The sequence below is a fragment of the Cibotium barometz genome, chromosome 25 (genome assembly GCF_041138505.1).
Source record: "Cibotium barometz isolate CiBa-2024 chromosome 25, ASM4113850v1, whole genome shotgun sequence".
In the NCBI taxonomy this organism is placed as follows: Eukaryota; Viridiplantae; Streptophyta; class Polypodiopsida; order Cyatheales; family Cibotiaceae; genus Cibotium; species Cibotium barometz.
This window is the reverse complement of record NC_141070.1, coordinates 3,690,001-3,705,951: the sequence shown is the minus strand read 5'-3', so window position 1 is coordinate 3,705,951 and position 15,951 is coordinate 3,690,001. Positions and strand designations below refer to the sequence as shown.

At 39.0% G+C, this 15,951-nt stretch overlaps 1 protein-coding gene across 1 annotated transcript; it reads left to right on the top strand.

Annotated features, from left to right (window-relative positions):
* The first annotated feature begins 2,838 nt into the window (after positions 1-2,838).
* LOC147624154 (putative phospholipid hydroperoxide glutathione peroxidase) lies at positions 2,839-6,122 on the top strand. The gene is made up of 7 exons (XM_086819083.1): positions 2,839-3,237; positions 4,655-4,731; positions 4,828-4,889; positions 5,072-5,190; positions 5,361-5,543; positions 5,680-5,745; positions 5,911-6,122. Exons 1-6 carry the CDS (start codon positions 2,935-2,937, stop codon positions 5,707-5,709), a joined length of 774 nt encoding a protein of 257 aa, XP_086675209.1. The 5' UTR covers positions 2,839-2,934; the 3' UTR covers positions 5,710-5,745; positions 5,911-6,122.
* Positions 6,123-15,951: the final 9,829 nt, after the last annotated feature.

Below are 15,951 nucleotides of genomic sequence, written 5' to 3'. Positions count from 1 at the left end.
GCAGACTAGACAAGGGCACTACTATAATTTCCACATCAACTACCTCTGAGTATGAAACTTAGGTGGTACATACAAAATAAGATCACTTTCTAGAGAAGACTAGACAAGGGAGCTACTATAATTTCCACATCAATTATCTCTTCATATGAAACTTACCATCATTTTAGGTAGATATTTAGGTAGATAGTGATGTTGTACAAGATCTCCCACCAATCCCCAAAGGCCAAAGAGGATACTTGACCTTGCAGAGGAGAAATTTATACACAAAGAGGACAAGTAATTGGTCCAAGGGTCTCAAGGGAAAAATGAGTGAAGGCTCAAAAAAAGAAAAGAACATAGACACTATCACCCAAATCACATACCCAATTGAGCCACTTGCTTGGTGCCTCTTGAAATACTAGAGGCTCTAGAAGCAATTCTAGAGCGGCCTAATGAATATCTTCAAGAAGAGTCCAAGCAAGAAAGAACCTGATCCATTTGAACAAATGGTTGAGGATTTCCTATCACTTCCATTTAAAAAAAAAGTGACAATTTCCTATAGTATTGTACGTCCCAATATCAACTAAGAGGGAATTTTAATTTGAAATTGTTGGGTCCCACACACAAAAACCTTAATTAAAGAATAAAACCCATCTACAGGTTAATAATCAGACTATAATTTACGTCTATTTGTATCCCAAATCAAGATCACCTCAAGGTAATTGCACTTGCACAAATCACATTGCAATTGGAATTTGCCTCGATGTGTATCCTAAATCAAGATCACCTCAAGGTTCTTGCACTTGCACAAATCAAATTGAAATTGGAATTTTGGCATAGTTCCCATGATTAGCGTGGTGGAAGAGTGTTCCATACATGCCTAGGTTTGTGTAGGTCATGAATACTTGAAAGCAAATAAGAAAATTGATAGTGGGTCAACCCCACCTAATATTAAAACTTTGCTAAAACACTCTAGGGTATTGCTAAAACACTACAAAGCTTATAGGAGAGCAAGATAGTGAGCAGTGCAAATTTTGCTAAGCATGTTTACTAGGAGATTGAGAAGATCTTAACACCGGGAGGATAATACATCGATATAGGATTCTTACAAGAATCATCGATTCTGACCTCGAAGCCCTTCTATAGTTGTCATATAGAGAGGCCAAGTCTCTACACAAACTCCTAAGAAGCCCACTAGAAAATAAGTAGACTCACCCAAGCCAACTCTCTTACCCTTAAACAAGCCAAGAGAAAGAGATCCCCCAGGCCACCACAGAAAGGCTTGCAAGCAAAAGTTGGTGCTCAGGGGCATAGGCCTAGTTATGGCCTTGGAGCTTGATAATAACTCACTAATACTAACTCACTAATACTAACTCACGAAGAACACTTTCTCAAGAGCCAGCACGATTGGGGAAGGGCAAGAAGAAAGCACATGTAGACAATTAAGCCTCACACAACAACATCCAACATGAGAAAGTGGCCACTAACACATAGAAGGAATCACCAAGGGGCACATTGCCAATGCCTTGAGTCACTCATCTAGTGGGATCATTTCCCCTAAATTCTAAGCAAAACAACAAATGGACAGCTAGGGACGCATGTGTCAACAAAGCTACATATGAGAGCTAATGCTTAATTGCCCAAGGACAATCGGATATCCATGCAAGGTGTATCGAGTTAATCTAGCATTATGCTCATAGATTTGACAAATGCATGTAATACAAGCCCACATGTGTTGAACATAGATATTTTTAAAACTCGGTAATAAGTAATGTATAAACTTTTCTATATATTACTAGAGTACTATGGCTATATGTACACCGCTAAAGGTTCCGTATATTTGGTACCATATAGTACTATATTCTCAACACTTCAAGCATGAAAATACTATATAGAAATAGTGCATTCTCATAAATAAAGTCCTAAAGTACTATGTGTAAAATATGAACACTGAGCATAATATTTATGTAGTCTACTATGTATAGTAAGGGATCCTTAAAGAATATGTAGTATATGCAAGTTTTATATACATGGTAAGTAGTCAATTCAAAAGAGCTATGTTCACAGTAGTATGTGAAATAGAGTACTTACTAGAAAGCAATAAAAATACTATTAAGCATTTTTTAGTATGATATAGTATTGAAAGTAGTTTTGTGTAACATATGTACCTCAGTGAGCTCTAGGTAGTGGACAGGATGCACTTCATATACTGCTTTCTACCAACCCACTGCTTGTAAACGTTTTTCTTATTTGGAGAAGCCCTCGTGTTTAGTTTCCAAAAATCAACCACACACTAAACGGCCTCGTCACTTAAGCAGTCAATCCTACGTTTTCGACCACCAAAAGCCCACTTAAAATTTGTTCCATGTATGTCAACACAATATTTCCTCAAATTCCGTGGTTGAATGTAAAACATTTTTGCAATCTTGGTATCACTGATTCCACAACACCATATCTGCTCTGAGGCAGTATAACGCTTCGGCAATCAGTGTGTATCTCTGTGATGTGAGTAACATAGCCTTGTTCCAATTCTTTGCAAGCCCTTCTGGTAGCTCCCTAGTGGACATGTATCTCTTGCCATTTTGAGTCCGTCAGCCCCCATGTAAATATCTTCGCATTGGGAAATTGATCTAGGACTTGCTTTTCTTTTGGTTTCGATGAGATTAATCAAGGAAGGCAGTTTCAATTGTGAAATGGACTTTTTCAGGCTTTAGGATTATTTTGAAGTTAAACTCCTCTAAAAGGAGCAGGGCCCCCTATATTACCACCGTGGTGCATGGTGATCTACTACAAGGAAAGGAGATGAATTGTACACGTATGTAAACACATAGGTTGGCTATATTCATTGACACGTGAGAGGAGTGACACGTGGGAGTGAAACGTAGGGCGCTTTGCATAAGCCTGCATTCGGTGAAGGAAACATTGACGTGCGTTCAGCGATCTTGCTCCCTGCAGATGATGGCCCTGCTCTCTTCTCTGAGTGCCTGCCCGCTAGCTGTGATAGCACGCTTCACATCTGTTCGCACCTCTGGAGCAAACAATAACAGCAGTAGCCCGACGGCCTCACCTTGTCGCTTCTACAGCTCCCTGTCCGCCTCTGTGTCCCCTTCGTGCTCTACGGCTTTCTTCGGGGCCTCCTTCGCCCACAAGCTGTGCGCGCCCTCTCCTCCTCTGCTCCGCCTCAAACCCTCCCGAATGGCTGGCTCCGCCTCGGCCGCCGCAGTCGCGGAGCAGAGCATTCACGAATTCACTGTCAAGGTATGTGCAGGCCCAAATTCTTTTTCTATCGTCCATAATCAGTGTTCTTGTCATAATGCAAGTTGCATCATGCCTGCCGTATGGCCCCCTTTCTTTCGTTAGTTTGTCGCACGCCCCCGTAACATGCTTGCCATACACTCCCGTGCCATGCTTGTGGTACGGCACCCATTGGGGACATATATCATGAGGTTTTGATCCTGGATGTGTCGCATATCATGGTTGTTTCTTGGGATCATGTAGCATGGATATGCTATGCATCATGGATTTGCAGTTCTAGGGCGCTTGTAGAGAACTGCGCCCCCTTTTTTTCCCCCCAAAATCAGCCTAAGGCTCAAGATCCTTGTGTAGTTATCATTTTCACCGCCCGTAGATGTCCACCCACCGCCCATAGATGTCCACCCCCTAGGCACTTTTTAATCCGCCCGTAGGTGAAGCTACCGAGGAAGCACCTTGTGGGGTTTTGAACCAAGACCTTTACCACTCGAGCTATCACCTCATTGGCTGCGGAGAACTGCGCCTTTGGAGTGTTACAGCTGCAAAATGCCTGATAATGCTGCTTGTCATTCAGCCGGGAGCATAGATATCGGAATTGAAGAAGATTAAGCTTGCTATACCTGTTCCTTGAAGTCATGCTCATTGCTTATGAGATCATGCTTATGCAGACTTTCAGGTCATACGTCATGGCAGTGTGCGAGATCATACTTCTAGCGTCTAGTTAATACTGTGGCCCATGTGCTAGCTGTCTCCATTTATATCTATTCATATTTACTACATATGTGCGCAGATTTGCAGCAAAAGGTGTGTCTCCTTTGCAGAAATAACTCTTCTGCCACCATCCTCATCTGACATAGTCATTGCTGTTCCAAATGAGTTTAATGTACTTCTTTTGGTCTACGTTTGCACTTGCACAAGGCTATGCTTGGCACACCCGCCCAGCCCCCACGAAAAAGATCAAAAAGAAAAAGAAAAAGAGGGTATTGTGGTATCTGCATTCACATCTTCGAAATGTATTAGAGCATGCTTGTATTATGACATGACCCCAGAGGTAGGTGCAATTGTGATATTAAAGCAGTTCATGTTCATAGTACTATTTGCAAGGAATTCTGGACATAGTTCACACTAGCGGTTCATGTCCATGGGATGGGTTGGTGTTACATTAACTTCCATACCATGACAACCCTTGTACATTGGCAAACCCTAGAAGCATCTTACAATGTTGGCAACAATGAGGTTGCATGAGTTTATGAACCTTGCCCTCAATGTGTGTATCGTTTACAGCCATTAATATATCCCTGGCTGAGAAGCCATCATGTAAGCACTTCTTTGTATCGTTGAGAATCTCATGCATTTGGAAGTGTGGTTGATTTTTTTTTCATGTGTTCTTGTGATGCTTATAGTAACCTCCATTTGGGTACAGGATATTGATGGTAAGGACGTGAGTTTGAGTAATTATAAAGGCAAGGTTCTGCTGATTGTGAATGTGGCCTCCCGCTGGTATTACTTGTTGCACCATTTTCTTCATATTTTGGTATAACCTGTGTTTTAATTGCAGTAGAATATAATATGTGCCTAGTGGTGCAATTTGTGCAGTGGTCTTACAACTTCCAATTACAATGAGCTGGCTGAGCTGTATAGCAAGCTGAAGGGTGAAGGTAAGACCTTGATCAATCTTAACCCCAAAAATGCTTTGCGACATATTCCCAAGCCCTCATAGAATTGCTAGAGTTCTTAATAAGATTCTTATTACACCTGGAGATTGGGTTTCTTCATGTGTATCCATGCAAATAAATATGTCACAGGTTACGAAGCTTTTTTTTGTTTTTCTGTGTTGTAGATTTTGAAGTTTTGGCTTTCCCATGCAATCAATTTGGAGGTCAGGAACCTGGGACCAATCAGCAGATCAAAGAGTTTGCTTGCTCCAGGTTCAAGGCAGAGTATCCTATTTTTGATAAGGTTGGTTCTGTTTTTAAACCTTATGCTTACTTGCCTTGGACCTGCAATGCCTGTTTGTACATTTCTTTTTTTGTTGTTGCCCCAACAGTAATTTAGACTTGACAAAAGCTCTTGTTGGGATTTTGCTTTGTGGGCTTCAATTCTGTAGCTGCTGTTTTCTTCTCCTACAGGTTGATGTTAACGGTGAGAACACAGCACCGGTATACAAATTTCTGAAAGTAAGTAAAAGTTCAGGGCTTCTGGGTAGTTTGCTTGGCGACAATATCAAATGGAATTTTGAGAAATTTCTAGTTGACAAAAAAGGGCAGGTTGTTCAGCGATATGCTCCCACCACTTCTCCCCTGAAGATTGAGGTGAGTCTTTCTCTATGAGCTTTTGCTTCACTTGTAAACTCTTATAGCACTTAACAGTGCATATCCATGGGAGATGACATCATTACTCGCAGTTCTCATGGGTATTTAATGCTGTTTACGCGTTATCTCTTTGCAGAATGATATCAAGAAGTTGTTGGAAGCATGAGATTTGCTGCTCGGTGCAATACTCCTTTCTCTGAATGTAAGTATGTATTTGATGGTGAGCTTAACATTTTATTTTACTTTCTTTGTCCATGACAAGGTCAGTTCCTCCTTTCCTCTGATTGTCATATTTCTATGCTGTTGATATTCCTCCTTTTGCGTGGGCACAGAAAGGATGAGAACACATGATATTCTTTTCTTGCAGAATTATCCAGCTGAGCATAATTGGGAAATTTAGGCTCACATGGAGTACATTGCCATGTTGTTGAAGCAGCCCGAGTTTCGGATTTGGCATATCCCTCAAGATTGTAGAATGCCTTGCTGGAAACACGGTGCTGGACTGTGGTACCGAGCTCTTTTGTTGTATATGTATTGGATGCGTAATCATGCAGTTCAACTCTCATATCGCTGTTTCAACTTTTGCTCTTCAGTGTCTGTTTGCACCTCAAGTAATCTATTCTTATATGATGTGAGCACCAAGGTGGACATACCTCCGCATGCCTACACTTGGGTTGTAAGAGATTTAAGTTGTGTTATTTCAAGGTCACATTTGTGTGTTATCTCAAGGTCACATTTCTTAAGTATCAAAAAGTCTATTTTCATCACGCTGTACTTTCTTTCTAATGTTTGAGAATCTATATATGTGGGGGAAAAGATGAGGTGAATGTTTTGGCTCCTTTGTGATTGTCTATTGCAGCATAAAGTTGATGGTTTGACATAAAGTCAAAAGACGCACCCCACGGTGATGCATGAGGGGGAAAGATGAGGTGAATGTTTTGGCTCCTCTATGATGGTCTATTGCAGCATATGTGCGAAAAAAATTGCATGGAAGAGGGGGTTGATGGTTTGACATGAAATCAAAAGCACCAACTGATGATATGATGCATGAGGGGGAAAAGGTTAGACGATAATTCAAAAGATCTGCATGGCATTGTGTAAAGAACGTACTTAGAGGAAAGTTTTCTGAACTCCACTTGCCAAACTCAATGTGTTATGTTGTTCCCGAGGAAGGGCATGTTCCTTGGTCTCTTTTTTTTTGAGGGAAGTGTGCCAATTCTCCCCCACACGAATGTGTGGTTATATAATATTAATATGTTTACGTGTTACTATTGAAGGTGCTAAATTCAGTAAAAAACGTGCTAAATTCAGTAAAACTCATAATTTCCAACTCAAAAATTGCTTGTACTTCATAATATTAAAAAGATGCTAAACACTAAGTGCCATATGCCCAATTTAGGGCATATTCCTTGCACAGCTGATTGGGTGGATTTAATTAAATCTCATTCTTTGGCATCGTCGCATTGAAGACTACTTCCTCTGCATGACTGATGCTGGAAAGATGGAACAAATTGCATTGATGACAACTTCCTCTGCATGAGAGATGCTGGCAAGAAAACTAAATAACTTGAAATTGAAAAATCTAAGACCACACGTTGCTGGGATTTGCTTGTATGCATATGTGCATACGTTGCGGCATGAAGTTTTTGTTTGTATGGATATGTTCATACATATGTATGTGCGTATGCAAGTGTATGTGTGTATACATCTATGCGTGTGTATGTATGTGCAAGCATGTGAGTGCATGCATGCGCGTGCGTGCACGCTTGCATACATTCATGTGCATGTGTGTATGCATGTGCATGTGTTTGTGCGACTCACATAGATGCATATCTATGTGTCTCACATGCATTCTCTTTATCTCTTATCACGTACACAAACACAACCCTCTCTTCCACATACTCACTCTCTTCTCACACCTGTCTCGCAAACACACATATAGAATCTCTCTCTCTCTCTCTCTCTCTCTCTCTCTCACGTGACTTTGCACGCATACGTATGTGAATGTGTTTATATATATTTTATATATATGTAGATTTATATTATATTATTATATATGTATTATATATATATATATATATCATATTTAATTTTCTTATTTGTATATAGATATAATATTATCATATATTAGTATAGATTTAATATATGTTTATTTAATTTTTATACTTATAATATGTTTGTATATTGTTATTATACATATTTGTGTTCTATATATTTTATACTTATTATATTATATATTTATATATTTCAGTCTCATAACATTTCTTCCTCCTTCAAAGAAAAGTTTGTCCTCGAAAACAAACTCAGGAAACTTTTTCTTTAGTGTAGCCATTTTTTTCCAAGTTGATTCTTTTTCTAGTCTATCTTTCCACTTTACTAAACATTCTTTAAACACAGAATGTCTAGTTTTTTTTCTCGAACTTCAAGAATCTTTTCAGGCTCATGTGTAAGAATAGGTGGTTCTATAAAATCAACCATTGTTGAATAGGTGGTTCTATAAAATCAACCATTGTTGAATAGGTGGTTATAAAATCAATTATTGCTTCTTTTTCAATGATGTTATCATTGTTTCTTATCTTGCATTTCAGTCTACTAACATGAAACACAGGATGTACTCTGGATCCTTTAGGTAAAGCTACCTTGTAAGTTACACTTCTAATTTTTTGAAGTATTGTATAAGGACCACAATACCTTGGACTTAATTTTGAAACTTTTGTACTTTTTAAAGTTTCTGACTTTTCAAAAATCTTTACATAAACTAAATCACTTTCCTCAAAATTAATTGGTCTTCTTTTACCTTTCTCATAACTAATAGAACGATCCAACACTTTTTTAACATTGATTTTTGCAATGTTCGGCATTTCTTGCATGTCTTTAAGAAAGTCTTTTACATTTTGTAATTTTTCTTTTTGTAACCCAACAACTATGGGTGCTTTAGGTTGAAATCCATACATTAGCATGAATGGACTAGAACTGGTAGAACATAATGTTTAGCACTATTATAAGTAAATTCTAATAATGGAAGATACTTATCCCAATTGTTTTGCTTATGATCAACATATACTCAAAGTATATCTTCTAGGACTTGATTACTGGGAATAAGAAAATTATTTTTTATTGTCACTCTTACAATTGCATTCATTCCACGATAACCAATGCACAAGCGCATAGATCCATCTTTTTTCTTTACCAATAATATTGGTGAAGCCTTGGAAGACTTACTTGGCCTAATAAAGCCTTGTTCTAAATATTCAGTCAATTGTTTTTCAACTTCTTGTATTTCAGTCAAACTTACTCTATAAGATGGCTTACTAGTTGGCTTTGAATACTTCAAAACTTCTATGGGATGATTTATCCCTCTATCTGGAGGTAAATCTTTTGGCAATGTTTTCAGAAAAACATCTTTAAAATCTTCTAATAAATTGTTCAAAGAAATTAACTACTTCACAAATACTTGAATCAAGCTTTTCACAATGGTTTTTAAATTGAGGCATTGCATAACAAAAAAACATTTGTTCTATTTCATTATCTTGATGAAGCTTTTAGAGCTCAAAATTACATACCAAAGGAGAAGATGGTACATTGTGCTCTCCTTGCAATGTAATAAATTTTTCTTTATGCTCAAATGTTAGTGTATACTGCAAATAGCTTCTCGAAAGTGTTTCCCCTCATGAAAATAACCATTCTCTCCCAAGAATTACATCTGCGAAACAAACACATTACTTGAAAATCCAAAAGTGCTTCATACTCTTGAATTTTTATCCCAAATAGGTTTACCACAGTATCCCACTCATCTTTATCATAGCCATTGGCTAATGATACTATATACTTATGGGAACTTGGGAGTTGAGGCAACTTAAGTTTCTTAATCACGTTGGGTCCAAATGTAACCCATGGTATCGCCAAATTTTTTTTGCAAATCCTACAGCCTCATCTAAGTTTTTTGGCTCTTTGGACTGAACTTCCTTCTTGTACTTGCTTTTCAAGCCTCTATGAAGCCTCTTACTTTTTGAAAATTGTCTATGCCCTTAAGTTTTAAGACAATTTCTCTATAGCAAGAAGTGAGATTTAAATTCTTTTGTTCCATAGAAAACTTATCCCACTCCTCCCAAATCCAATCTTCTTCATTTTCAGGAAGATATTCCTTTAAGAATAATTCCTTGGATAAATTCCAAGAATTAGCTTTCGCTAAACTCATTCCACCACTTATAAGCTTTTCCTTAGGATAGGCTAGCTTCAATGGGGCGGTTATGATCAGACACATTTCTTAAAAGATACAAATCTTACCATTTTTGTAGAAAAATATGGACTGCATCTTTGTTGAAATATACAAGTGAATAGGGTGTGTGCGGGAACAAGCCCTTGGTTAGAGGCTGTAAAAGAGAATGTGTAAATGTGAAAGAACCTGTGAAAAGGTGAGAAGAATCTACTGGGAGAGAATAAAGGGTAGCATGAGAAAATTTAGGAAGTGTGGAGATATTCTGGGAAGTGTGGAGATATTCTGGGAGAGGTGGAGAGAATCAAGCAAAAGAGGTAGAGATATTCTGGGAGAGGTGGAGTGAATCAAGGAGAAATCAGTGGGATTAGATGTTTGGATGTAAGCTCTATAAATTGAGACATTGGCCTAATGAGAATTTGCTGGTTTTTGATTATCCATGCCTACATTAAGCTATTTGTTAATTACTCACTAATCACATCTTAATTATCATCTAATCACTTTGTTAATGAAGTTGATTCTAGCATTTGATCCACCATAGCTCATCACATTGCTGTAATTTCAACATGGTATCAGATCCAAGCCTAGAATCCATCAATTTGTGAGCCCATTATCTTGCTAATCACTTTGCTAATTAGGATTTATAGAAAATTATAAAATTTCCCTCTTTTTTCAACTAGTCTCTGCACCCCCAGCCAGTGGAGGAGCTCCCTCTCCTTGCACACTTAAAATTAGCCCAAACCCTTCTAGCCATAGATAGCCAACACCCTTGCGCTCTAGCTAGTCGAAACAACGCAGCAAACCGCCGTCGGATGCAGGAGAAATCGCGATTTTAGCATGCATCTTTTTTTGGAGGAAATCTGCATTTTCTACTTCATGAAATCAAATTGCTCTAATTCCTCATAGCTCCAAGGGTTTTCAAGCATGCTCTACAAGCTGCTAAAGTTAGAAATCGATCTGATCAAGTCTACAGTGATATCCAAGCTCTTCATCAAATCTGCAGGTGACTTTGGTAAAACAGAGATTAAGCATTCAATATTTGGTCAAATCTTGTGTTTATTGGCTTAATCCTCTACTAGACTCATTGTTATTGATGGCCTTGAAAGCATTTGAGCTCATTTGAAGTCTAAGGCACCAGATCTGGACTCCCCACATACTCTGTCTTCTGAACACAAAACAAGGATTAATTTGCTAATCAGTGATTAATCAGTGCTAATCACTATATTTTGGTGCAATTGAGGGTTCAAATTAACCATTAGGTATCTGATACAGATCCCTATAACTTCAGATTGCAATTCAGAGTTGGTTTGATACTCCAACCATTCCGTACAAATTGGTTACCCTTGATTTAATGTAATTTCTGGTGATTTTATGCTGATAAATTTGTTGTAAAAATCATCTCTTAAACACCAGATTGAGTTGTAAAAGGGTAGACACTACCCTTGAATCTTGAAATTGGATCACGAGGTAAGACCCCCTTCACATAATCATGAGTACAGCACAAGAAATAGCCAAATTTAATGGGGAGCAATTTTACACATGGCAGACAAAAACCATGTATTTGCTCATGAGAAAAAATCTGTGGGGGCTAGTTGAGGGAAGAGATGAATGCCCAGAGGCGAGAGGGAAAAATGAGTGGAAGAGCAGGAATGAAAAAGCATTGGGACTTATTGCACTCAGTTTAAATGATGAAATCATTCATCACATCACAGGGATACGATGGGCAAAAGATGCATGAGATGAACTCAATAAATTATTTGGCACACAAGCTAAAAATTCAAAGATAAATCTGTTAATGCAATTCTACAAATTGGATATGAAGGAAAGTGAAACTTTAATCACACACTTGAACAGATATAAAAGCATTAAGCAACAACTGGCAGCTATTGGCAAAAAGGTAGAAGATGATGAGGCACTAGCAGTGCTTCTAAAGAGTGTGTACAAAGGTGAATATGAAAATATTGTAGCAACACTAAAGAATGTACCTGAATTGAAGCTACATGAGATAGAAGGAGCTCTACTAGAGCAAGAAAGCAGAGGCAAAGAGAAGAAATGGCTCGACTCAACAGCAGGAGAAGAAAAAGCATTCTTCACCCGAGGAGAATTCTCTCGAGTACGAGGACGAGGAAGAGAGGCAGAGTAAGAGGAAGGACCTTCACTTGCCACAACTGTGGAAAGCCAGGACACATGGCTAGAGACTGCTCAGCAAACCCAGTGGAGAAGGAATGACATCGACAAACTTCATGGAGGCTCCAAAGGAAGTGGAGTCGGATCATCCTTTCTGAGAGAGAGAGAGAGAGAGAGAGAGAGAGAGAGAGAGAGAGAGAGAGAGAGAGAGAGAGAGAGAGAGAGACCCCACAACCCAATGTAACCTGCCCCAACAAAGTAAAACCGCCTCTGAGCCACCGATGATGTAGGCCACGTGGTAGATATATGTGTGAGCACTTTAGTCAAGGTCGCGGGCACTTGTAGTAAGCCTTGGACACATAGAGAGAGAGACTGTCGAGGACTATGAGTTTAGGGACTTGAGGCACTGGTCGCGGGCTATCAAGTAAGAGAGAAACTTGGTACAGGGTTTAGGTGTGCTAAGTTAACTTGAGGGGAGGAGTGCTAGACACTGGTCTCGCGGGGACTATCAAGTAAGAGGGAAACTTGGTATAGGGTCTAGGTGTTCTAGGAGTATTCACTTGAGGGGAGGTGTTGAAATATACAAGTGAATAGGGTGTGTGCGGGAACAAGCCCTTTGGTTAGAGGCTGTAAAAGAGAATGTGTAAATGTGAAAGAACCTGTGAAAAGGTGAGAAGAATCTACTAGGAGAGAATAAAGGGTAGCATGAGAAGATTTAGGAAGTGTGGAGATATTCTGGGAAGTGTGGAGATATTTTGGGAGAGGTGGAGAGAATCAAGGAGAAATCAGTGGGATTAGATGCTTGGATGTAAACTCTATAAATTGAGGCATTGGCCTAATGAGAATTTGCTGGTTTTTGATTATCCATGCTTACATTAAGCTATTTGTTAATTACTCACTAATCACATCTTAATTATCATCTAATCACTTTGTTAATGATGTTGATTCTGTAAGACTAGAACTTTGATTCTCCACCCAACCATATCCCAAATGGACACTAAACTCATGATTATATAGGCCTAAGTGATGCATGATCTTCTAACTTCAGTCCCTTAGCCTTTCATTGGCTAGGCATGGCCTTTTCATTCACCAATGCCCCTTCAACTACCCCTACAAGGGGCCACCTACTTCTGTGGCCCTTGGGGTTCCATTGTACACCATTTACTTCCCTTTTACGTTTGACTTTGATGCCTATTAACCATTGCTTTAGGTATTTTCCATTTGAAATCCCCCAAACCTTATTTATATGCAAACCTTTTACATAAAAATAATCTTTTTAGTCTTACCTTTTAGTGTTTCTTGTCAGTCTCCCCCCCACCTCTCTCTCTCTCTCTCTCTCTCTCTCTCTCTCTCTCATGATGTTGATGAGCCCCTTTACCTTTTCTCTACCCTGAGGTGCTAATGATGGTGATTTTCTCTCTGGTCTCACTCGTTGTGAGAACAATTTACAGCCTTACAAGTCGCTGTGAGTCACCTCTCTTCTTGGGACTATGCTCTTTATAATCCTTTTAATAGGGCTTTATTATGCCTTATTGTAAGGCTTAATAATCCTAAAGACTTATGTGGTAGTGGGCAGGATGTTTACAGTGACGGACAAAATGCAAGAGGGCACAGTTTGGCGCACCAAGCTTGGCGATAGTACTGGCAACAGTGCCAAAGGAGTCGGACATAGTAGCAGAGGGTGAAAACAACGGGGAGAGGCAAGAGCAACTGTGAACAGAAAGGTTTGATGATGATAGGCACTAGGGATGTGCAAGCTTTGATATACCATGTAGGCTTTTTAGGGTTAGGGTTTGCATGGAGCCAAGAACATACGGGGGATTGAAGAGATACACAATGACTACGGTTTTTGAGTAGCCGATAGAGATAGAGAAGAGAGAGAAGATGACTAAAAATGATATTTGATGTGACTTGTATTAGTTGATTTTTTCGATGAGAAGTACATGTACCTTTTATAAAGAACAAAGGATGCCTCTGTGACATCGTTGCTTATATCATCACAAATGTTTAGATATTATTTGGTGACCTCTCTAAGAGGTGGTTCACACACACAAACACACAAACATATAAATTAGTGTTCACTCCCTTTTTAGGTATGTTCACACATACACACATACTACCACATATTTGACCAAGCTTAGAAGCCTCTCACACACATGTAAGTCCTTGATTCTTCCCAACATCCCCTTCCCTCCCAAAAAGTTGCACATAATAGATAGTATAAATAGATATTACACATACATACATACATACATGTACACATGTATATAAACATATATGTATGTATGATATATATATATATATATATATTCCCTTTTTTGCTAAAGCAGTTTGGAGCCCTGGTACATTTTTCTGTGGTTTTCTTACTCCTAGAAATCTGGTGTTCGACTACACATGTATGTATGATGTGTGTGTGTGTGTGTGTGTGTGTGTGTGTGTGTGTAACATATATATGGTATTTATAAATGTAAATAAAAATACACACACATATGTATACACACATATACATATATATTATTTTATGTAATTTATATTTGTTTAATTTATTAAAGATTTAATCTATATTTTATTTTATTGAAATATACTTTTATTCTCTTTCTCTCTCTCTCTCTCTCTCTCTCTCGTAAACACACACACACACACACACACACATGCATATGCGCCCCCCCTCTCTCTCTCTCTCTCACACACACACACATGTGTTAAAATTACAGCAATGTGATGAGCTATGGTGGATCAAATGCTAGAATCAACATCATTAACAAAGTGATTAGATGATAATTAAGATGTGATTAGTGAGTAATTAACAAATAGCTTAATGTAGGCATGGATAATCAAAAACCAGCAAATTCTCATTAGGCCAATGCCTCAATTTATAGTGTTTACATCCAAGCATCAAATCCCACTGATTTCTCCTTGATTCACTCCACCTCTTTTGCTTGATTCTCTCCACCTCTCCCAAAATATCTCCACACTTCCTAAATCTTCTCATGCTACCCTTTATTCTCTCCCAATAGATTCTTCTCACCTTTTCACAGGTTCTCTCACATTTACACATTCTCTTTTACAGTCTCTAGCCAAGGGCTTGTTCCCGCACACACCCTATTCACTTGTATATTTCAACACCTCCCCTCAAGTGAATACTCCTAGCACACCTAGACCCTATTTTGCTTGATAGTCCGCGACCAGTTCCCTGAAGTCCCTAAACTCATAGTCCTTGCCACTCTCTCTCTCTATGTGTCCAAGGCTACTACAAGTGCCCACGACCTTGGCTAAAGTGCTCACACATACATCTACCACGTGGCCTACATCATCGGCGGTGGCTCAGAGGTTGTTTTACTTTGTTGGGGCAGGTTACATTGGATTGTGGGGTTTCTCTCTCTCTCTCTCTCTCTCAGAAAAGATGATCCGACTCCTCTTCCCCTTAGGAGCCTCCATGAAGTTTGCCGATGTCATTCCTTCTCCACTGGGTTTGCTGTAGTAGTCTCTGGCCATGTGTCCTGGCTTTCCACAGTTGTGGCAAGTGAAGGTCCTTCCTCCTACTCTGCCTCTCTTCCTCGTCCTCATACTCGAGAGAATCCTCCTCGGGTGAAGAATGCTTTTTCTTCTCCTGCTGTTGAGTCGAGCCATTTCTTCTCTTTGCCTCTGCTCTCTTGCTCTAGTAGAGCTCCTTCTATCTCGTGTAGCTTCAATTCAGGTACATTCTTTAGTGTTGCTACAATGTTTTCATATTCACCTTTGTCCACACTCTTTAGAAGCACTGCTAGTGCCTCATCATCTTCTACCTTTTTGCCAATAGCTGCGAGTTGTTGCGTAATGCTTTTATATCTGTTCAAGTGTGTGATTAAAGGTTCACTTTCCTTCATATCCAATTTATAGAATTGCATTAACAGATTTATCTTTGAATTTTTAGCTTGTGTGCCAAATAATTTATTGAGTTCATCCCATGCACCTTTTGCTCATCGTATCCCTATGATGTGATGAATGATTTCATCATTTAAACTAAGTGCAGTAAGTCCCAATGCTTTTTCATTCTTGCTCTTCCACTCATTTTCCCCTCTCACC